General features: G+C 46.4%; 1 protein-coding gene across 1 annotated transcript in view; it reads left to right on the forward strand.

Annotated features, from left to right (window-relative positions):
- Window positions 1-10825: 10825 nt before the first annotated feature.
- The window catches only part of LOC146202076 (histone-lysine N-methyltransferase SMYD3-like), a 31709-nt gene continuing 19205 nt past the window's right edge, over window positions 10826-23329 (forward strand). The window contains exons 1-3 of the mRNA XM_084583940.1: window positions 10826-10932; window positions 21441-21504; window positions 23133-23243. Of these exons, the coding sequence (XP_084440066.1) occupies window positions 10826-10932; window positions 21441-21504; window positions 23133-23243 (282 nt within the window). The remainder of the gene's footprint in view (window positions 10933-21440; window positions 21505-23132; window positions 23244-23329) is intronic.

The raw sequence follows: 23329 nt of genomic DNA on the forward strand, positions 1-23329 counted from the left end.
ATTCCATAAGGTAAGTTTTCATCGCCAACAAACCTGCCGTAAACTCGGAAAGCAGACATACGCCGCGTGCGTTTCTGCGAGCGCCGCCGGCTGCGGATCCCCACTATCGGAGCGAAGGTGACGCCTCCTAGAGGTCGATCACCTACCCGAATAGTGAGGAGTGCTGGCCGTTAAGGGCAGCAGAAAATGGCGTCCATACAGTCCACTCCAATAGCAATCTCAAAAGACTGCATATGCTCACACATTTTATCGCAGCGGTGCATCTGCCGAAGAGCGAAATGTTGTCACCCTTTAGTAATGGCGCATAGCTAGCTGCGAAGCTTAGGGGACTTTCAGTCATGCAGAAATCGGCACTCCAACACTAAGCCCATATTTTGGCCTTGTATATAACGGCCACTACAGTCTTAGAAAGCCTTTCCTTTTGTGAGTGTGCATGTGGCAGGAAGCTGTTACATCGCGAAATGAATTCGGAGAAGACAGACAGAAACGACGCTGTTTCTCACGAGTGTACACATTTCAAGCATAGTGAACTAGAATATATTCTAGGCTAGATTATACTGTGCCTGCGGCCACACTCATCTTGTAGCAGCGGAAAGTGCTTTTTTTTTTTCTTTTTTCGTGCGTGTAATGGATGATGGACAACGTCGCCAAGGTAAGTAAATATTTTCGAGACAACGCTCTTTAAGCAATGTCTGCTTCCTTACGTCTCATAGTTGACGCCACGTGAAGTTGTACAACAAATTAACTAAGGGATCGTGTGCACAGGGTTGCAGAAGGCACGTAGCACTTCCTGCTACGTGCCGGAAGCATATATTACGACCATATATCACCGAAGCGTATATTACGACCAGAAATTCAGTCTGTTAACAACGCATCGAATTCGCAGCAAAACGGCTGCGCGGTTACCTCAGTTATCGTTGTGAGGTGGGAAGGGTACTTCACCTGAAAGCACCTTGCTCGCGCGGACTCACTATGCGCGTTAGGCTAGCTTTGGTACCCATAGTAACAACAGTTGTCGAGCCCTCGCTGCTTGATTAATCTAATGCGGGGCCGGCAGCTAGTTCAAAACTCTGAGCCATAAAAGAGGTGACGCGGCGCCGCGGGCTGAACTTGACTCACCGGCAAGTCACGCGGGCGGGTTCCATCGGCTGGCGTCGACCGAAGGCGGTATCTGCTTTCCCGACATGCGCGCACAGTTCGCGCAACATTTGGCACTCGCACTGGTGTTGCATCCGCAGTGTATGCAAGGCTCTACTGAGCCACGTGCAGCTGTTCGAGCTTACTTTTGGCAAAAAGAGGCTCGCCAGGACAGCAGCGCCGCCAGGTCCAGGTGCCGGCATGCCTTCTGCAGTACAGCTAGTGCCGCTGACTAATGCATACCTTCTGCGCGGCGAGCGAACGAGGCGAGATGTCCCACGGCTGCACCGTGGAAGGATGGGAGAAGGGCCCCTCGTCTAGCGCTGTCCGTGTACGCGTAACGTGAACCCCGGCTGGAAAGGAGAACGCCCTTAGCGCGCCCGCTGGCTGGGCTCGCGGTGGGTGCTGTTCGTGCACGGCGACGACGCTCCGACTGTCGCGTTTGGCGAATGCGTCGGCGGCTACTGCTACACCTTCAGCGATCTCGCGAAGTGTGGATGGCCCCCTCTAGCCAGGCGGTCGCGCAGCAAAATACAAAATGAAACAAATTGAGCGCATCATGTCAGACGAACGGGACAACTTTGTAACGGGCATTTCATGAACCTGGCTGTAAAATATCGCTTTTTATGGGTGAAGTTGGGCCGTATGAAGAATTGACGGTGTGCTATTACGGATCTTGTTCTCCCCCCCCCCCCCCCCCCCCATTTTTCCCTCTCTCTTTAGCTCGTCACACGCGTCCGAAGTCGTCTGCCGACGCCGATGATCGGACACGCGCCCATAGACCCAGCTCGTGTAATCCGCAGAGAGCGCCGGAGGTCTTCGTAACACTGCGTCCATTGATAACCTCGCTATTCATAATATCAATCGGCCTGTCGAGGTCGGCTTCATTTGCACGTATTTTTAGCTAAAGCGAACGGAAATGATCAGCAGGCTGGTTTTCCTATTCAGTCCCGCAAAATCTTGGAAATTAGGCCGCTATCAGCCAGCATTGTAATCTTTGAGCCATCTATAATAATGAGCCCTCTGTTGCACCGCTGACGACACCAAGTGACAGGAAGAAATATTCATTAAAAACGGTGCGTTGTAGCGTAAAATTATAACTATAACATGATCGCAAATAATTAGAGGGTCTCTTAGATGGCTCTTAAGAGGAGAGCGGCGAAAGCCTACCCTGCCTCTCCTATCATTTGCCTCTCATCGCTTGTCTCTCATCGACATTCGTTGCAGTGACATATATAATTATAATTGGCCTACAGGAAAGGAAATGCGCAGTATCTGTCACACTTTCTCCGGCAAGTGTGAGTTATGACGGCACACCATCGCTGCTGTCGCGTGGCGTTCCTTGGCGCGCTTTCAAGTGTGCCATTGTAGATGGCAGGGACGCTAGACCAGGAGAGCACATCTTGCGGAATCACGCGCAGAGATCGAACGTCTCCTAATAGGATGCGTTGACAGATCTCGCGCACGTGATTTCGTTCCATGATCCTAGAAAGACTTTCGCCTTAAGAAGAAACATATCGGTCTATATGGAAACCTTCTGATATCAATTCCCTTGAGCCGTTATCGTGCAGCGTCACAACACGTCTCTTTGTTGAACCGAGGATCATAGGTATACATATCCACAAGTTTGTTTTCTTGTTTGAAAACAGCGCCTTTAATAATCTAAGTGAGCATTAATCTATGTTTTAGGTCACTAATTAAGGTTTCATTGGGCGTTCTCTACTAACTCGTTATTTCCGGTGCTTTAAATCAACTCGCTTATGTTATGCGCTTATATAAAGAATATTCAGCACCGTTGTAAAACATTGATATATAATTGTCAAACACAAAAGTGTGGTTTAATCCAGTCAAGTAAGCTTAGGGCTATTGAAAGTCACGTGGCCTAGTTGCAGTATCTTCTTTTTAATTTTCCAAAGTTAATTAATGAGAAAATACTAACTACCGAATTTTTTTAAATATTGGCTTCGGAAATGAAAGTGTCATTTCGGAAGTTCGTCTTGGGAAGGTCGTCTTGAAAAGCAGCTGGCTGTAGTATTTGCACTACGGCACCATTTCCGTAGCTTTACTTAGTAGCCATAAAATAAAGCTACCACGTCACAGCTGCTAGCGCATATATCTCGCACATACCAAGTCCCGTGGGGGAAAAACCTCCAGAGAAAAACGGATTTTGTTCGCTGACACGTGTCGCGGGTCGCTGGAGCAGAACTGCTGTAATGTGGACGATATTTTGCCAGTTATCTTTTGAGGTAAGGTAGCTTGCGTGAATCCTACCTCGGTGCACAGATTTCAGCCAGCTGTTTCTCGAGGCGATGTAAAACTTCTGGATTCACGCTTTATTCCTGCTGCCAATAGCAAATCAATTAGCATTGGAGAGCAAAAAAAAAAAAAAAAAAAAAACTGTAACTGGGACACGTGGCTCTGAGCAGCCCTCAGCTGGCTTCACTGAGTAAGGACACTCAGTCTTTTTTAAAAATCTTCATTAGCTTCAGCCTTGACACCATATGGTATCCACGGCGATTTTTTTCTTAACCGTTTACAAACTTGTGTCTCAATATCTACAAGGAATACTCCTATGCGGTCTGCGCTGGGGAGTTTTGCAGCAGGGCGGATATGATGTGCCTGCGAGGTTCGATGATTAGATGATTAATTAGCTAGAATTAGCTGTGTTCTTACGCACACCACCGCTGGCAATGCTATGTCGAAGAGTGCGTTTTTCTAGCTCTAAAATTATAGTTTTAAAAATTGCCCACAATGGTAATTGAAGCACCCTATATATAAAATCCAAACGATTAACTCAATAGGGACCCATCTGTTCTGCTTTGAGACTCCGGCACGGAGCTGATTACGCATGCAGTCGTTCACCGCGCTACATAATGTTACAAGGCGCAGCTTAGAAGAAGGCTGCATGCCGTTCTCGTATGGTCGTATTACAGGGACCACCCGCGTCTCCTTCCCACCTTGACTCCTTGTTCCTTCGCGGTGCTCGCGAGGAGCATCTCCGTGGCTCGAGAAGCAGCGGAAGGAATCCTGGCTGACGCACGCTGGCGGCTCAGCTGCTCGGAGGAGGGCCCGGCAGCACGCCGATGATGGATGGCGCGGCCGACAAAAGGAGCCGCTAGCGAGGGCAGAGCTGCCCCACGGCGCGCTATGCACGGCAAGCAAAAGCGGCTGGCACTCCATGCGAGTGAAACCCGCCCCCGATGACGATTTCTCGAAACACGAAAGGCTCTCTGTGAATCGTAAACGTGTAAATCAGATGCTCGTTAATGTTTTTCTATTCCTTCTCAGTTCTTGCATTATCTCTCTCATTGACACGTCCCTCCATTTCCACCTCTGTTCAATTGTTTGCAACAATATATATATATATATATATATATATATATATATATATATATATATATATATATATATATATATATATATATATATATATATATATATATATATATATTGGACTCGTTCGGCTGAAAAGGCGTGTCGTACCCTCCGAGAGGAAAGTTTCAAGAACGAGTCAGAAACGTGTCAGAAAAATACGCACTGATTTCGTATGAAAATTGGAGCAATTAACTGTTGCCTGTGTAGCATTCGGGGGAAAGGTATGATTTTATTTCGCTTCCCATTAAGCACTCTTCTGCTAATAAAGTTGGAGGCTATTTTGCGATAGCGGTTCACAACGACATATACATCCAGTTGTATGTCGTTAATTGTAAGTGGAGGCAACCACAGATACTGTGCCTTCCTTTACCCAAAAACCAACTTAAAAATACGCGGAATGAAAAGGGGATGTTAAATGGCTCTATAGCGTCTACTCGTAATGTGCAGCTTGCGCGCCCCCTAATTTCTCTCTCTCTCTCTCTCTCTCTCTCTCTCTCTCTCTCTCTCTCTCTCTCTCTCTCTCTCTCTCTCTCTCTCTCTCTCTCTCTCTCTCTCTCTCTCTCTCTCTCATCTTTTCGACTTGGAGTTGCTTTTCTGGAAGTAGTGGGGCGACACGTCGGTCGTGGTTTTTGCTTGGCGCGTTCTGTCTGTCTTCTGGAGGTTTTATTTTGATATTTTTTCACATCGCTGCACTGGCTTTCTGTAAACCTTTACTGGTAAAGTAGTGGCAGCCCTGTCTCTATTTGTGCCCGTGTAGCGATCGCATTGCACCACGAATATGCGCCGACTGTAGCCGACTCATCGGTGCTTTGCACTAGCACGACTGCATGCGCTGACCGCTGTTCACGAGAGCCACAGCGTCAGGAAATAGTGGACAATGCCTCGAAGAGGGGCCCTCACTGCTCTGGCAGCGAAGCTACGCTTCACTCAGTGCCGCAACAGCCGCGTGCTCCCACTATAACCCAGCAACGAGTCTTGTCGAAGGCCTCTTTTAAGCATCTGCGTCGTTTCAAGTGCAGCACGGCTCAAGTGCCATTTGAAAGCCGTTCGAACGAGCGCAGTGCGCACATCTGGCCCGCTGCTGCTGCATTGCCAGGCGGCCGTGAAAATAAACGCGCCCGGAGGTAGCTCCTCCGGGTAGACCGTGCAGGAGGAGGAGACGCCAGCGACGAAGACGATTCGATCTTGGCTGCGGCGCACCTGCCCGTGGCTGAGGCCCGGGGCGCTCGAGAGAGCGCTATTTTCAGGCGGCCGAGCTACTGAAAGAACCGACGGCCTTGCTGGAAATAGCCGGGCAACACTGGGCACCTGACGCTGCCGTCGCTCATAACCCCGCGCTGCTCCTGGGCACACCACGCGCGCGGCTCACTTGCGGGCCCTTAATCGCCTTGAAGTAGCGGTCATTTCACGTCCACTCAATGGTCACAATACCAAGCGGAAAGGCAATGTGGAAAGGGCGCACAGTGCGCAGATATATTTAGAAGTGGAGAGGGGAGGGGGGGGGGGGTGTATGCCAAATTTCCAACTTCCTCGCTTGAGTGCGTGCGCTGTGGCGCTCGTACTTGCGGCAGAGTTCACGCATATGATGTACTCACGCCTTGGAGAGCAGGCACGAATTTTTGATTAAATTGTTGATGTGGCGCACTCAGAGAGCGGAACATAAGAGACGCTGCTGTAACTATGCCTCGTAGTCGCATGAGAATTTTTTTCTTGCTGCTTTCAGTGCCACCTAAAAGGGAAACGCTTCACGTGCGAGAGCCGGCGCGCAGAAATTTTGGTTAGAGGGGTAATATACTTTCACTGAATGCCTGCCAGACATTTTTATTCATCTAATTTATTCGAGCGATCTAGAGATTCCGACTGGATATAACTAGCCGGTCGAGAGGTATGGGACTCGTATGGGACCACTGCCAGCTGGGAGCACTCGTTGAGCCTCGACGACGTGGGAGGGGGGAGGGGGGTGTTCTTAATTATTTAACGGTAAGTACTTGTTCTACCGTCACTTCGAACTGAACGTTTTGCCTCGGCTAGCACCGAAACGTTATACAGTAATGCTGCACTTTGCTTTGGTCGAATGTTATTTCAATATTATGATGCCCTTCCTTCTAACATTTTATGAAGGTTTAGATCAAACGGCCTTAGTGGCTTTGGGACGTTAAACCTTATAAACCAACCAACCAGCTGTTGCAATAAACTCAGAAAACACCTTTCTGTAACAATGTATAAACATTCAACAACATAAATGTAACATAAGTGCAGCATTCTAGAGAATGGTAAAGCAAACCCAGCACGAGCTTGCAGGCCTATCATTTGATATGGTTCACACCTTGCAAAGCCAACAGTGAGAGCGACACTCGTACTCTCAACTCCACATTAATACCGTGGGGTGGAGCTCATACAGCCATCAATGAGGGGTTTTCTTTGAATTCTTGTGGCGAATAGGTAATAGGCAAAGCTTTTTTTAACAAAATAATGGAGCTGTATATTCACTCTACAAGCAGGCTCAATCTAAAAGATTTAGTTTCAAAATACTGCTAGTATACAGTGCTTTAAATAAATGTATTTGAAATGTTATGCAGTTATGATTCAAGCAATTTTGGGAAAATAAAAGGCGCAGTAACTGCCCCATTTCTCAGTGGGTACCCTATACGCGCTGTGAGAGAACAGTGGAGGAGTCAGGAATAATTGACGCGTACTGGCATCGCGCAGCACGACGCGCATCTTGCAACCGGATTATACCTCGCGAGCATGTTTATTTGCAACGTTAAATGCTTGTTTGTAATACGACACGTACCACTGTTTCTTGAGATATAGCGTTATATTAACGTTTAAAAGTCAGCCCCAGAATAATGTTTACTTCAAAGGCTTTACTAACGTTTTCGATATAAGATATAAAACATAATTTGTCAATTTTTACATTTATGTAACGTTCCAATGCAACACAGCGTTAATGCAACTAGCACAACAATTTTAGAACATTATCTTAATGTTCGGTGCTACTTGAGGCGTTCAGCTTCGTGCCATAAAACACCTGCTGACTTTCCTACTTCTGTTTCGACCAGTGTTCAGTTGGCTGTGCAGGAGCCAGCTGAAGGCTAGTTGCCGAGCGCTCGCAAGATAATCTCCAACACTGTTCGTGCTTTTGTACCTTCGCTTGGAGCGAAGAACAGCCCGGCCACCAAATGGCGGAGCATCGCTCGTCGAAAAGAGCAAAAAGATCGCCTATAGTTTATGTCGTCGCTTGCCGTGAATGCGCACTACGTGTCACCTGGACGCGCGGTTCTTCCTCTTTTTTGACAGGCTATCTCTATCGCTAATGACGCTCGCGCTGTACTTGTTTCAACGAGAACTTCCAAACCCCTGGAGTTTTATGGCCGTTTACGGCGCCAGCAGAAAGCCAACTGTTGAGAAACGAGGAACCACATTTGTGCATCTCATTGCGGAGGCGAGATAACTTTTAATTCGCCCGCGTCTGGACTATTTTATACCACTGCAAATCGCGTTAACATGCACTCGTCGAACATCCCGATATTCTATATTCCTAACATAAAAATATGCTAACAAAGCTTGCACCACAAGGCGTGGACAGCGAACAACGGCAGGAAAAAACATAGCACTCTTGTGTCTCCTGTCGCTTATTCTTTGCCCTTGCCTTGTTTGTATAGTATACGGAGTGGCATGGTATTATATGGTACGGTATGATAATCCAAGGTAGAACGAGAGAAAGGAGATGGTTACACAGTATGAAAGAGGCACTGAGCAAGGGTTGATGAGCACCCTCCGTTCGCAAGCCGAGCCAATGTTTCGACAAGGGGCCCAGCTGAAGACAAGTCCCCTTTTCGAAACATTGGCTCGGCTTGCGAAATTTAGCCCCTCCTCAACTTCTGTTCAGTGCTGTTTGGTACTGTATGATGTGGTGTGGTGTGGTGTGGTATGGTATGGTATGGTATGGTATGGTATGGTATGGTATGGTATGGTATGGTATGGTATGGTATGGTATGGTATGGTATGGTATGGTATGGTATGGTATGGTATGGTATGGTATGTACCGTCTTTGCAAAAGGTAACCAGGCTGAAGGATCTGCTTCTCAGCCATGAAGTAGCCGATTCATACCATTTGTGAAGCTGTAAATATCTACAATATAAAGGTAAGTAGCTGTCTTCACTTCTTAATTGGTTGAGATACAGTGGGAATTCTTATTTGCCCTATAAAACAAGTGAGAAGCAAAATTTGCAGCCTGGTTACTTTTGGCAAAGACGGTACATCGGCTATGAGAGATGTCGTAGTGGATGGTTGCGGTAATTACGATCACCCGGAGTTCTGTAATGTGCACTCACGTGACGACAGAACACACGCGTGAGCCTTGCGTATCGTCTTCATCGGACCGCGTCCTCGGGGTTAGCATCCGAGCGCTCTAATTACGTAGTCACGTCGGCGGAACAGTACTCGTCATCTAGTGCGCTCTATATTTTCAAGTCAGCTCATGACGATCAGGTCAAACTTGCTCATGTTTTAAACGTTGAACGACCACAAATTTCATTAACCGAGAATTCGGAGCTCTTACTTTTTATCGCAAATATTAGCCGACTTTAGCGTCCAACACCCGACTACATTAGCGCGCTAATTTGGTTACAGTGAAGTAAGAAAAGCAAGAAAAAAAAAACACGCAGACAGACAGAGAGCAATTAGCTGTCACTTCCTAAGTGCGCTAAACTAAGGCCCGTTTCCTGCGTTTTAAAAATGGAAGGAACATATACGCCTAATTCTTGAAACCATTTAGTTGTGGCCACACAAGAACGAGGACTGAGAGAATAAGGACAGAAAAAGTGCTCACTATCGACTGACAAAATTTTATTGGGACACGAAATTATATCGAAAACAGAAAAACGAACACAAATAACAAAAACATGTGACATGCGCAGTCCAGTTCATGTGAAAACGGTCGAATCAAGAAGGCACGTGAAACAACTCAAACCGTATCAAGGGAAAGTGCATCATCAGGTTATTTATACTCCGAGTTGAGTAATAACAACGGAGGCACGCTCACACATTTATCGGCGGATTTTCTTATTCTAAAGGCCTCCATAATCTCCCGTTGGTTTGTGGGGTTTAACGTCCCAAAGCGACTGAGGCTATGAGAGACGCCGTAGTGGAGGACTTCGGAAATTTCGAGCACCTGGGGTTCTTTAACGTTCACTGACATCGCACATCACACGGGCGCCTTGCTTTTCGCTTCCATCGAAAAGGGGCCGCCGAGGCCGGGATTCGATCCCGCGTCCTTGGGCATAATAGTCGAGCGCCGTAACCACTGCACCACCCCGGCGGGGCAAATAATCTCCCGTGTTGTTTTATTTTTGTGTCTCCACAGAACATGTTTGGAAAGGTGTCCCGAAACCGCCATCAAGGGACTTAGCATGCTCACGGAAGTCAGCCGATGATTGTGTGAGCGCGCCTTCATTGTTATTACTCGTCTCAGAGTATAAACATCTTGATGATGCACTTTCCGTTGATATGGTTTGAATTGTTTCACGCGCCTTATTGACTCTACCGTTTGAACATGAGTTGGACTGCGCATGTCACACGTTTTGTGTTCTTTGTGTTCGTTTTTCTGCTTTCTATATAACTTCGTGCCCCAATAAATTTTTGTCAGTTGATAGTGAGCACTTGTTGTGTCCTTCTTCGCCTCAGTCCTCGTTGTTGTGGTGCTACAACCAAATCGATCCGTACCAGCGCGCCCTCTTTTCGACCCTTCTGTAATTCTTGCAACTTCTTCACACATCATATTTGTATATTTGAGCATTTATGGTTGGTGCACCGTATGGAACCAGAGTTTACTATTGTTTACTACTGTCGCCACTGCTGAGTGTTTGTAGTTGCGAGTTGGCTGAACGAAGCAACGAACCACTCGAAGTGAACAGATGACGGTGAGAAATATACAAGTGTCATGGCGGCCGAGGTGGCCAAGCCTCTTCGAGCAGTGCCCTCTCGTCGTCCTCGCTCGCGCTCCAGTCTGTCGGAACATTGGACGAACGAGGTTGGCGCGGGTTGCGCGCTGCCACGCAACCTGCGCCGGTCTGCCAGCGATTTAGCGGAGTTGGAGAGAGAGAGAAAAATAGAAAGAAGGGAGCTTAGAGGAGGAGAACCGCGCCAGGGTTAGGAACCCAAGTTCGTACACATAACGGCACCGGGCCCCGGTGGCTGCCAAGTGCAAGTCTGTTCGCGGGAGGCAGCGTCTGCGGAGACGGACGACTCTTAGCGGTTGATTCAGAGAGTGCAGGCCGGATCCTCCGCGCTGATTCAAATATCGCGGCCATGCTAACATACAAGCCGGGCGACTTGATCGTCTCCTCCTTGCCTTTTGCGTACGTAGTGGACCCGCTGAACGGAGCCGGCAGGGTCTGCGACTTCTGCTTCAAGAGGTGAGTGCGCACGCGACGCGGCTTGCAAGGAGTGGCTTAGGCCGCTATTGTCTTGTGGCGTGTGCAACGCTGCTCAATAGATTCTATGTCCGCTGTAAGGAAATAAATACAGGGGGTCAGAATTCATGATTTAGCAACCGTTTATTTGATTCAAGAGAGAGCGGGGACGGTTTAGGGCTCGCAACGAGAAAAAAAAAAAAAGTTTGTTCCGTTGTTGGGCACTGAGCAGTCTTCGCAAAGCGTCGTAGCAGACGACCGACGCAGTGGTAGTTTCGGTTTCCCTTCCGCCACGAATATTTAGATGGCGCCCTTCTTTCTCTCCGCCTTTTTTTTTTTTTTTTCGGTAGGCCGGAGTGGCGACGCTATTAGCATGCTCAGCACTATAGGCCGACGGGATATACTTGTGCACATGCAGGCCCGCAGGACCCACCTAAAGCAGATCTTGCGTTGTCATACATGCATGCTCACCCATACTTATAGTGCAAGAAGCCAACGATTCTAAGCGCTTACTTGCCGATGTTTTGACTAACTACAAGAAAACTGACGTCTGTGCACGAGTATAGGTGCCAGATCCTTTCACATGTAATATTTATTTTTTCTCGCGCGAGAAAGATATTTTTAACAACTACACGAGTAGACAACGTCACTGACTTTCTTAGATGATTTAGTATTCTTAGTGAACTTTCGAAGCTTCTGAAGGCAGTGACGCCCCTGTGTGCGACCGAGCTTTTGTTGCCACGCCCGCAGACGTTTTTACAATGTGGAACTATGAAAACGGCTCAAATTTGAAGCGATTTTTGGAGACGAAAACGCGATTTGTGAAAACCCTATTGGCCCGTTTGGTATTTGCCAGCGGAAACGAATAGAGCAGAGACTTAGCTTTCTATGCTTCAAGCTTTTGTTTTTCATAACAGTGAAACAAAGTGTCCGAAATTGACATTTTCAGAACATAGTCATCTATGCCAGCGTAGTAGCGGTATAAGCCAACCTGTCCCCTGTTCACAGTCGTTCCTCTGTCGCCGAGTGGTCTAATGATGCTACTTCCGGTCCATGTGACCCAAACCCAGCGCTTTCGCTATTTCTTTACGCATGATGTCAGCGCGCCATGTCTAGTTTAGAAGGCAGCCTATCTCTAGTTAAAAGCTCTGCGCCATCTGGTGGCAGCCAAGGGAACTAAAAGCACTTAATTGTGCTTAAATCCTGCTAATGGCAACGATTTATTGCCTTATAGACAGAGAGAAAACTTTATTGTACATCTCAGCGCCTATACAGAGGCTGTCATTCAGTTTTGTGTGATAAAAAAATTTATCCCAGGTTATCCCAGAGGTCGACTTTGGGATAAAACCAATAAAGCACTGAAAAAAAAAAAGTAGTAAACTCGGCAAACGTTTTGTGTGAATCGTGAACGTTTGGACTGACATTACATATCTAAATTAATAGAGCAGGTAAAGGTTCAAGATATGCAGACGTTGTTTCGGGACACATGCGTGTGCGTAGAAATATTACGGGGAACCTAAATTAGAACGCGACTCATGAATTTCGATCATGCCCGAAACAATTAAGATGACGCCTTCATAGAAGTAATTAGAGACAAACTAATGATGGACCACTGCAAATACTGCCCGATTATCAAACGCATATGTGCTAGTATGCGAAGGAATGACCAAAGGGAAGTAAAGATGTAGATACCGCAATGACAACTCGAACACACAGAAAATAATTCAATTTTATCTAAAGTATCAACTCTGCATATAGCCGGATATATAACTCGACGCCGCGGAAGCGAATGCTCCTCAAAAGAAAACCCTCCAGGCTCCAGCCAATCTTGTCGACCAGTTCTCATGACTTCGCAGTTAATCCCTTCGCGTGAAATATCAGGTGAATAGCGGACGCGCCTGTGGAATATTGGATTAACCACGGCGTTGTGACAGTCTATCGACGCCCTTTCTGAAAGCGCCTATTTGATGGGTGTCTTCTGCTGCGTTCTTGAGTTGTGCCTGATATTAACAAGAATAAAAATGATTATTTTTCCATATAAACAAACACCTGAATACATGTGAAATAAGCAGCCTATCAAAATATTTCGCAGAGGACCCGAAAAACACACAACATGCATCAATAACGACGAAAGGCACATATAAGCAGTCAAACATTACAAACGCCTTCAAGAATGTAATAAATAAATGTTTCACTTCACGTCTTCACTCCAATGATCTAGAAATGGATGTACTTGGTGAGCAAACTAGAACGCAACTTGCTTCATAGAACTTATAATACTCTTTTGTATGGTTTATAATTTTTTTTTCCAAACAGACAGTTCAGAAGAGTACATGGTGAAGAAAAAAATGTGACCATGATTTATCCATCCATGAAACATGTTTGACGTCTCTTTAGTGCATGTTAAGTCAGAGTATGAAAGCTTCCAATCCAACAGGCCAGATAGAATTGGCCGAGATATCAAAGCTAATCAATAAGCGCAACGTGGCCGATATAAGGAAGTATAACATGGAGAAAATTGAGCATGCTGTAAAGAACGAGGGAAGCCTTAAAGCGGTAAAGAAGAAATTGGGCATGGGCAAAAACCAGATGTATTCGATTAAGGACAAGGCAGGCAACGTCATAACGAATATGGACAAGATAGTCAAAGTAGCCGAGGAGTTCTATACAGCTCTCTACAGTAGCCAAAGTAGTCGGGACCGTAATGAGGTTGGCGGTAGGGAAAAACAGTCAGATGCTCCACCAGTGACGAAGGACGAGGTCAAGAAAGCATTAGAAACTATGAAAAGGGGGAAAGCAGCTGAATATGATCAGATAACTACAGATTTGTTAAAGGACGGAGGGATATCGTGCTAGAAAAACTGACCACCCTGTATACGCAGTGCCTGGTGTCATCGACGGTACCGGAACCATGGAAGAATGCAAACATTATCCTCATTCATAAGAAAGGGAACTCTAAAAACCTTAAAAATTACATACCAATCAGCTTACTATCTTTTACGTATAAGGTATTCACTAAGGTAATCGCTAATAGAATCAGGACAACCTTAGACTGCAATCAAGCAAGTTTTCGGAAACGGTATTCTACTATCGATCATATCCATACCATCAATCAGGTGATAGAAAAATGCTCGAAATATAACCAGCCCTTATACATAGCATTCATTGATTACGAAAGAGCATTTGACTCAGTAGAAACCTCGGCGGTGATGCAGGCATTGCGAAATTAGGGGGTAGACGAGCCATTCGTGAAAGTGCTGGAAGATATATATAGTGGTTGCACGGCAACCATAGTTCTGCATAAAGAAAGTAACAAAATGCCCATAAAGAAAGGTGGTAGGCAAGGAGACACGATCTCCCCAGTACTATTCACAGCTTGCTTAGAGGAAGTATTCAGAGACTTGGAATGGGAGCAGTTAGGGATAAGGGTAGATGGAGAATACCTCAGTAATCTGCGATTTGCTGATGACATTGCCTTGCTAAGGAACTCGGGGGTTTAACTGCAAATAATGATTGATAACCTAGACAGGAAAAGTAGAAAGGTAGGCTTGAAAATCAATATGCAGAAGACTAAGGTAATGTTCAACAGCCTCGGGAAGGAACAGCAGTTTACATTAGGTAGCGAAGTACTGGAAGTAGTAGGCGAATATGTCTACTTAGGACAGGTAGTAACCGCAGATCCGGACCATGAAAAGGGAATAACAAGAAGAATAAGATTGGGATGGAGCGCATTTGGCAAGCACTCGCAGATTATGACTAGCAGATTACCGGTATCGCTCAAGAGGAAAGTTGCATCTTGCCTGTACTCACCTATGGGGCTGAAACGTGGAGGCTAACCAAGAGAGTTCTACTTAAGTTGAGGACAACTCAGAGGGCTATGGAACGAAAAATGGTAGGGGTAACATTAAGAGTTAGGAAGCGTGCACAGTGGGTCAGAGAAATAACTCAAGTTACTGACATTCTAGTGGAAATTAAGAAGAAGAAATGGACATAAGCAGGACATGTAGTGCGAAGAGAGGATAACCGATGGTCGCTTAGGGTAACAAACTGGATTCCAAGGCAAGGAAAGCGTAGCAGGGGGCGGCAGAAAGTTAGATGGGCGGATGAGGTTAAGAAGTTCGCAGGGGTCAAGTGGATGCAGCTAGCACAGAACCGGGTTAATTGGAGAAATATGGGAGAGGCCTTTGCCCTGCAGTGGGTATAGTCAGGCTGATGATGAAGCCATTTTTGTTGGAATCGATCATGCTCTGTATACAGCACCCCCTCCTGGCTGCAATGATTGGATGTACTGTCGCCATCACAACATTGCAGGACATGGCAGCGCGTTACAGAGTGGCGTTACAAGCGCAAGCTTCACGCGCTTAATTAGGTATTTTAGGTCTAATTATAATTAGGCTTAACTGGAAGGTGTAATTACGGCCAATACGTGTTCAGACAGCAATATACTGTACTGTAACCTCGGGGTCGGGACCTCAAGTCAAGCTGTTACCACAGCTTTTAGTCCCATCTCCTCCTTTGTAACAAAGGAAATAAATTTTGATTTGGGAGGTGGTTTGTTCGAAACCCGCCGCCGGACACCCACCGGTAAAAATGGGTACAAGCGTCTCCCGGCCTGGCGCTCGGCTTTCACAGGGGTGTGCGCTTGGAAGAGGCTCCGCAAACCCCGGTAAAATAGTTTCGAACACTTCAGCCTGCAAAGGTGGTTCGAGTTACCGTGTTTCACGGGGTTCAAAACTGAAAACGAGTAGTGTCCTGCACACGCGAAAACTCAGAAAAGCCTTGAAGTTTCAAGTGCGAAACGCTCTAACCAGCGTGTCGAAAGACGTGAAAGTTCACTGTCACTGGTGAAGTTCACTTCTCAGAGAATCACTGCAGTCCTGGGCAAGTCCGGATTTCTGGCTGTTTGACTTTGCGAGAAAAATTCCTTTAATAGCCGGGCGCCATGACCAGGGGACGCCTGTACCCATTTTTACCGGTGCGTGTCCAGCGGCGGGTTTCGAATGAACCTTAGAGGTCTAACACGCTCAATTTGGGTTATGTGTGTTCAGACACATTCAGACTTCATTTGCTAACCTGTGCTTTAATTAAGGCTATAATTAACATTGACCTTGCCCTTGGTCATAGTACTCATCTTGGTCACTCAGCAAGCCAGTATAACATTGCACTGCAAGCTCGGCTTGGCTTCTGCTATAGCAACACTCGATTAGGCACACTTCAGTGAAACCGGAAATCGACGAAATCTGTCGTTCTAGGCTAGAAGTGCTTTCGCAATAAAAGGAAACAATCTCAGTAAACCTAAATTCTCCTTTTCTGCGTTTGAGGGCTCTAAGCTGCTAATCATTAAAATTGGTGCTTTTGCCAGTTTCATTTCAGCCCATGACATTGCAATTTGACAGCCTAACCTGTCCCTTCCGATTGTAGATCTCAAGTAGTTTTAGAAAATAATTGCAGCTCAGAAAGACTTATTCCGCACTGTTTCGCACTATAGGCACATACACGCATATATCGTCAGCAGCAGGGTGTTCAGCACCTAAGTGCAGGCGTCGTAAACGATTGGGGCACATCCTACAGCATTATATTAATTAATTATTGCCAGGTAGCCTAATGCTGCCTGACTCCTGGCCTCTTTACGGTCAATGTCTGCCACTTTAAGATGCCTATTAATTACTATCATAGAGAATGCGCTCTTTGAGAAGTCGTCGTGGCAGGGTGTCGGTTTCGTAATGGAATATCGTGCTCATTCTGAGTTGAAGAAGTGAGCGAAAAATTTCGACAACCTCATCAGCATATCACTCGCCCCGAACCTCCCCCTTTGCCTCTTGCACTGCAGCTGCTACACACCCCCTAAGCAGTACTCATAGTGCGGTCCGCGTACTTCGTAACCCCCAATTACGCATCTGCGGCATACTGCGGATGGACGTCAGCGTACGTTTCTAGCCGGTATGTGCACGTAATGTTCATTAAAAAGGAGAAAACAGGGATACCGGCAAGTGTGTCATTTGGGAGATCACGAGGTACAAACGAAAACTAGCAGGCCAACCAGCAGTGTCACATGCATCTGCTTATCCATTTCAGCGGCCCCCGCTTGGGTGCAATCGAAACGAAATAAACTCGGTCAGCTGCGCCGCCGCTGCCACACCTCGAGTGCCAACATGGCGAATGAAAGCCGTCTGTCAGCGTCCATCAGGTGACATACGCAAGCGAGCGACAGGCGACTGTTCAGAGCCAGAAAAATAGAGAGGGGAAGGAAAGGAAGAAGCCAACGAGATTGCAGCGAGGGGATAGTTGTGCTATAAAGGAGCAGAAGCGATGGGGCGCAAGCGTTGGCCGCACAAGCGCTGCTCAACGTACGCCGCGTATGGGGGAGGCACGCACGGCACTGCCACCAGAGCGTTCCGTCACTCGGACCGACCGGTACCGAAGGGCTGACGGGCTCTCGCATCGCACCCCCCCCCCCCCCCCCCCCTCCCCCAAAATACACGCCGGCTGCCACTGCTGCACTGGGCGCGCGCACGCGCGCTTGTTTACTTAGTGTACACGAAAAGCTCGACGCGCGGTGATTTTTCTTTTGCTTGGCACGGCGTCAGACGGCTAAGCTCGCTCCCGCAGCACCGCTTCTCTAATTGCGCCCCCCTTTTCCCCTTCAGCTTTCCGCCTCTGGCCGGTCGCACAGGTAGCAAGAGGTGCTTCTTCATTACGTCGAAAATAGACGGTGAGGGATGCCCCTTGTGTATCGCGGGGCTTACGCGCGAATGCAACCTTGCGCGCGATGTGACCGCTCTGCGACCGTCCTTGCGTTGGTTGCCCACCTGTGTCGTAACTCCAGTGGCGGAAAACAAAACAGGCTTCTCTTCGGCGTTGCACATTTTGCTTTCCGTGTCCTTTATTGCATCAGTGCTGCGATACAGAAGGGTTAACCTGCAGGAGCCAGATCTGGCGCGAGGGTCACATCACAAGTGCCCTCTTTACCTTTTAATTGCTAGCATTGTTCTGCTCGAGCAACGCGGCAACCGTCGCTTCTCGGAGCTGAGAAAGACGGCTTCATCGAATTTTTAAGGCACCATGTCAGGGCGGCGGTTCTTCCCCGGAACCGTACAAACAAGGCAGCCAGCAAAATGTCAGTACAAGGCAACGTCAATCTCATTGGAACTATCATCCGGAGCGTCACTGAAGAGGGTCCAAAGTTCTCGTTTAGAAGATTAAACCGAAACGCGCCGATTCAAAAATAGGGGTGTTCTATCGGTGACGGCCTTGACTACCTCATCCGTACTGCAAATGAGCAGCATCAAAGACTCCTCCTTTGAAGATAATTAACTGCTTGCCAGAGAAGACCTTGCAATAATTCAGGCTCATAGAAAGGCGGCTTTGTTATTACGTCAGCAGGGAAGGTTTTATTAGACCAGGAAGAATTTCAGGCCTATAGAATATTGCGAGGAGGGAGGGTCAAAACAAGCCTCCAGGAAGCTCCTCAAAAAGGTACAGCTCAAGTTTGCGCTCAGCGTGTGTGTGTCTTCCTGCCATTGTTTTCGTTCCTACTCTCCTAAAAAGCGTGTGGTTCACCGAGAACGGCAGCGGCTATGCATGCACTGCGCAACCGAATAGTCGAGCAATGAATCGCTTCTTTACTAACTACACTTTAAAATACGTACACGGACGTACTGGTGGTCTTGATCCCCTAAAAGAGAAGACAAAATACCTTTAACCCTTTCACTACTAAGTTTTTTTCTGACCTATCCTCACTCCCTGCCAGTTCGGTATGTCGGCTCGGTCTTTTTTTTATGTTAGATCTTTTAAATGTACTGCTAATAATGCACTATGATGTTCTGTAGCACATGTAAATATTCTAATTCCACTCGCCGATCAAGTTTCCTCTCCTTGATTGGATCCTCGGACGGAAGAGGTTCTTCCTCGCTGTCTTCGCTCGACAGCCGTTTAGCTGAGCCGTTGCATTGTTGCTCCTTTCACCCGAGTCAGAATTCATCAACACAATTTCTTCGTCCATCAAAGCACGGACTCATCTGGCACGCTGACTATAGTCATGGCTTGGTTGGGTTGCTAAGACGACGATACAGCGATGCGGCAATTAGGACAGTAATGGAAATACAGAAGCATCCGCTTCATCTGTTTGTCTTAAGATTTACCCTACAAGTTGTCTGTGTTTATGTGGCCTCTCCGTCGACCGTGCGACATGCCCGCAATATTAATTTTTACGCTAGTTCCCTTGGGAGTGGCAGGGTGCGAGTTAAAAGGGGAGTAACCGGGGTTAAGCGTGCGTGGTCTGCCGAGTTATCTCTGAAGCGGCAGCGAAAGGGTCTGAAAACGGGGTGTCAGTCAGGAAGAAAATTTATCCGCTGTTATTCATCAGTTGTGTGCCTGCAAAAACATGCACATCTTTCGCATTAATTTGAGAACGATTGGATGTCAGGATCAACTGGAAACACTTGAGAAACATGGTACGCGGACGAAGTTGTCAGGGGGCGAATGAGAGAGAGAGAGAGAGAGAGAGAGAGAGAGAGAGAGAGAGAGAGAGAGAGAGAGAGACTGAGCTTCTGGGTGCGCAGAACGTTAGCGTAATCCCAGAAATTACAAAGGTAGGTGTTTATGTTAGTTGGTTGGAAGAGGAAGACACGAGGTAAAGGGAATATTGGACAGCTGCTTACTGTATCCCCTGACGTTTCTTTCACTCGCTGCGAAGAACGACGTAAGAGACAGGAATTGTTGCGAGGAGAATAGTCGCGCTCAAAAGGCAATAAAACGAAAGAAATCCCATTAGGAAAAGTCGAGGAGTCGGTAAAAAAACACCAAGGGACAGTGCAAGGCCTCGGTACAGACAGCACGTTTTCAAGCAGCGCCATCCAAGACACGTCGATCCCGTGAAACGCCCTAAGTTGATATTGCAAGCCGAAAATACAGTGAACATATGGTTTTCGCTCATGCCAACATGAATAAACCTATTCTTTTTTTTTTTTCGGACAGCAGTACGAGTGAGACTAAACAAGGGGTTTACAGTTCGTCTTCTTAAGCGCAGTAATCATAGAAGATTCAGATTACGAAAGGGACTGATCAGGGGGATTCAAATGTCGCGGTATATATACATTTGGCACTTAGTCCCGATTTGAACAGCAACTTGCCGCTGTACCGGTCAGGCTCATGCTCTGCCTACGAAAAAAGGTTTAGATGCTTTGATTTGCCGCTGACGTGATCTTACTTTGCGTTTCCTGTGCTTTCATAGTGTGTCGAGGGCTGCTGGTCGCTACGATTGCATTGGTGTCTTTTTTTTTTTTTTTTTTTTTCATTCCGCCTATCATAACATCAAGCGGGGTTGCAGGGCCCGAAAAATAGAGAAATAAAATGGAGTACACCCACTGCGATGACTCAGTGCATTTGCCGTTCGGCTGACGATTGAATCCCGGTCGCGGCAGCCGTATACAAGCCCACGTGCAGCATGATTGAATCGCGCGTCTGAGAGCCCCATAGGGCCCAAAGTAATATGAAGGCCTTCACTACGGGGTCACTTGTGCAGCTTTGAAAAGTAAGACTTTTTATTTATTCATACTGTTGGCCACAGGCCGTTACAGGGTGGTTACAAAACAAAAATTACAAAATAGCAGTACTGCTATGCTTAAAGCAGGTAATACAACATGAATATTCAAGAAATGGCACAAATACAAAGTAAGAAAAAAGATAAATTCATCAGGATGTCACCTTTCTACAGCTGAAAATGAAAACATAATGACAATCAGAAATAAATGTACATATTGAAAATAAACACAGCATCAATGAATTGTTAGCTACGTATTTCGAGCCACCGAAAAAAGATCATTCAGGCTGGATCCAAATTTATTTATAGTATGGGCTGTTAGTATTTCATGGGGCAGTGAGTTCCACTCTTTTTTGTTCTCGGAAAAAATGAATACTTATATGTATATTCGGGCTGACATGGGTTGGATTTGGTCTTGGTGGCTGCTTCTGACTGCTCGAGACATTCGCTGCTTTATGTACTGTTGTGTGTCCAAGTTGAATGCGTTGTGGTAAATGAGATAAAGAAATTTTAACCTGGCTATTTTCCTGCGTTGGGAGAGTGGCGATAGGTTAAGTTCCTCGAGCATTTTAGTGTCTGATTCGGTTGAACGATATTGCGATAAGATGAACCTCGCTGCTCTTCTCTGAACTTTATTCAATGTTCTCTATGTGGGTCTTCTTGAACGGGTCCCACACGACGCTCGCGTACTCTAATGTACGCTGGATGCAGTACATTACCAAACAGTACCAAACAATTTGTAATTTTCTTTTCAGGTAATTTTGTTGGAAGCGCAGGGCGTATAATGAATGTGTGGGAAGCATATCGCTGCTGAGATTGCATCCCCTTTCACCGAGACGCATCGTTGGTTTAATGGGACGGAGGCCACGTTTCTGTCGATTTGAACTGCCTCCTGTGCTTTCACATGCAACGCATATGTTGTGCAAGAAATTCCAGAAGCGACTAAATACGGTCGTGTTTTCTACTTCAGGAAGGACAGCCTGAAGTCCTGCTCCCGATGCCGCGTGGCCCATTACTGCAACAAGTTGTGCCAGGTGAGCGGGGCATACTTCTGCCCCATTCCATAGGCGGCGTTTGTTGTCTGAAGAAACTCCTTCATACATTCACATTTGGTGAAAATTAAAATGTTCCCTTTGTCTCCTTTACGGCATGTGATGAAGTTATTATCAATTACCAATAGCGCACTGAGACATATCGGCGCCTCGGTTATTTTGCTCGCCTGGAAGTCTTGACTGGCAAGCGGAAGAGCGTCGACCAACTTTATTTCCGAACTTACGTACGAACGCCTCGGTGTATTCATCCTCCCTTTAGGGGAGCTTTACCACTGTGGCTTGGCAAGCGCAGAAATGGCGATTTTTCCATTCACATACTGTATACCTGCTCTGGCTTAATTGCAGGCAAAACGAATATCGCTGGCCTTATCATCGTGAATAAGTTAAAGCATCGGGTGCAATTTCACGATGATATTGTGATGTAGATAATTGTTGGCCCCTCCTGGAAAAGGTTTTCGGCGATATATATATATATATATATATATATATATATATATATATATATATATATATATATATATATATATATATATATATATATATATATATATATATATATATATATATATATATATATATATATATATATATATATATATATATATATATATATATATATATAGGAAAAAGAAGGGGATTCTTTGGGCTTGGTTGAGAACACGTGTTAAAAAAAAAAAAAAGTCGGACGTGGTAAAGAAAAGGTTTGTTTCTTCCGACGAAGGCCTGTCCCACGGCCGAAACGGCAATACATTCGATTTCTTCATCACGTCTCACTTTCTTTAACGTGTGTATATATATATATATATATATATAGCGTCTTGGTTATCAGTCAGAACACGACAAAACACGAGCTCAAGTATGTAGTAAATGTGCATACGTGGCTACGTTGTCTGCGTGGGTGTTTTGAAAAGTAAGTTACAGTGCGCGGTAATTCGTTAAGCACCTTCTTTCGCTCCATCTTTTGCTCCTTACCTATAAATTATTATTACGAGTGGCACACAGCCGTCTGTTTGTTATGAAGGGGTGCATTACAAAATGTTCTACTCCAGCTGGTTTTCGTAAGTAGCACCCTGGTAAGCAAACAGCCTCTTTTATATTATCTTTTGTGTGTGCTACGTTTAATTTCCACAGTCTTGAAACGCAACGACTAGCAGCGCGGAGTGACGTCTTGTTGTGCGTGGTTCTTGTTTTTTTTTTTATTTACTTACCCTTTTTTAATGGCGGGAGATTTAATTAAGCACACGTTTCGACCTTTGAGCTCGTACACATTAATTCGCGTCTTCCAATATAGTGCGAGCCACACGCGAGGTCGCTACAGGATCCGCTGTTCTCTCGCTTTGCGAGTACAATACAATGCTGTGCAATGCTGAGTGCCCACGTAGCACATTAGGAAGTCGCACTATTATTGCATGACGGGTTGTCAAAAGAAGGAATAGGCGAGTAGCTGCCTCACTCGGGGTGGACAACCAAACAGCGCCGCGAATAGAGGGATGAATGAGGGAGTGAATGAGGAGAGAGAGAGGGAGTTGCCGTTAGAGTGCTTCAAAAGGGGGTCGAAATGTAGTGGAGGGCTCCGGCGTTGTCTGCTCTGCAAATGTGGTTGACCGCAGGCGTCCGCCCTGTCCGAGCACCTGCCTGAATGTTGCTACTTCGAGGAGGTGTTTCCCGACATTCCAGACGTCACGGTGCGCCTGCTAACGCGCATAGTCTTCAAACTGCAGGTAAGCTGCATAGAACTCATGCGCGCATGCATGCTATCACGTGGCATCCATGCTCATGGATTCCACCGGCGCGGATCACGTTGAAA

This window comes from Amblyomma maculatum, chromosome 1 (assembly GCF_055883805.1).
Source record: "Amblyomma maculatum isolate TAMU_Amacu chromosome 1, ASM5588380v1, whole genome shotgun sequence".
NCBI lineage: Eukaryota > Metazoa > Arthropoda > Arachnida > Ixodida > Ixodidae > Amblyomma > Amblyomma maculatum.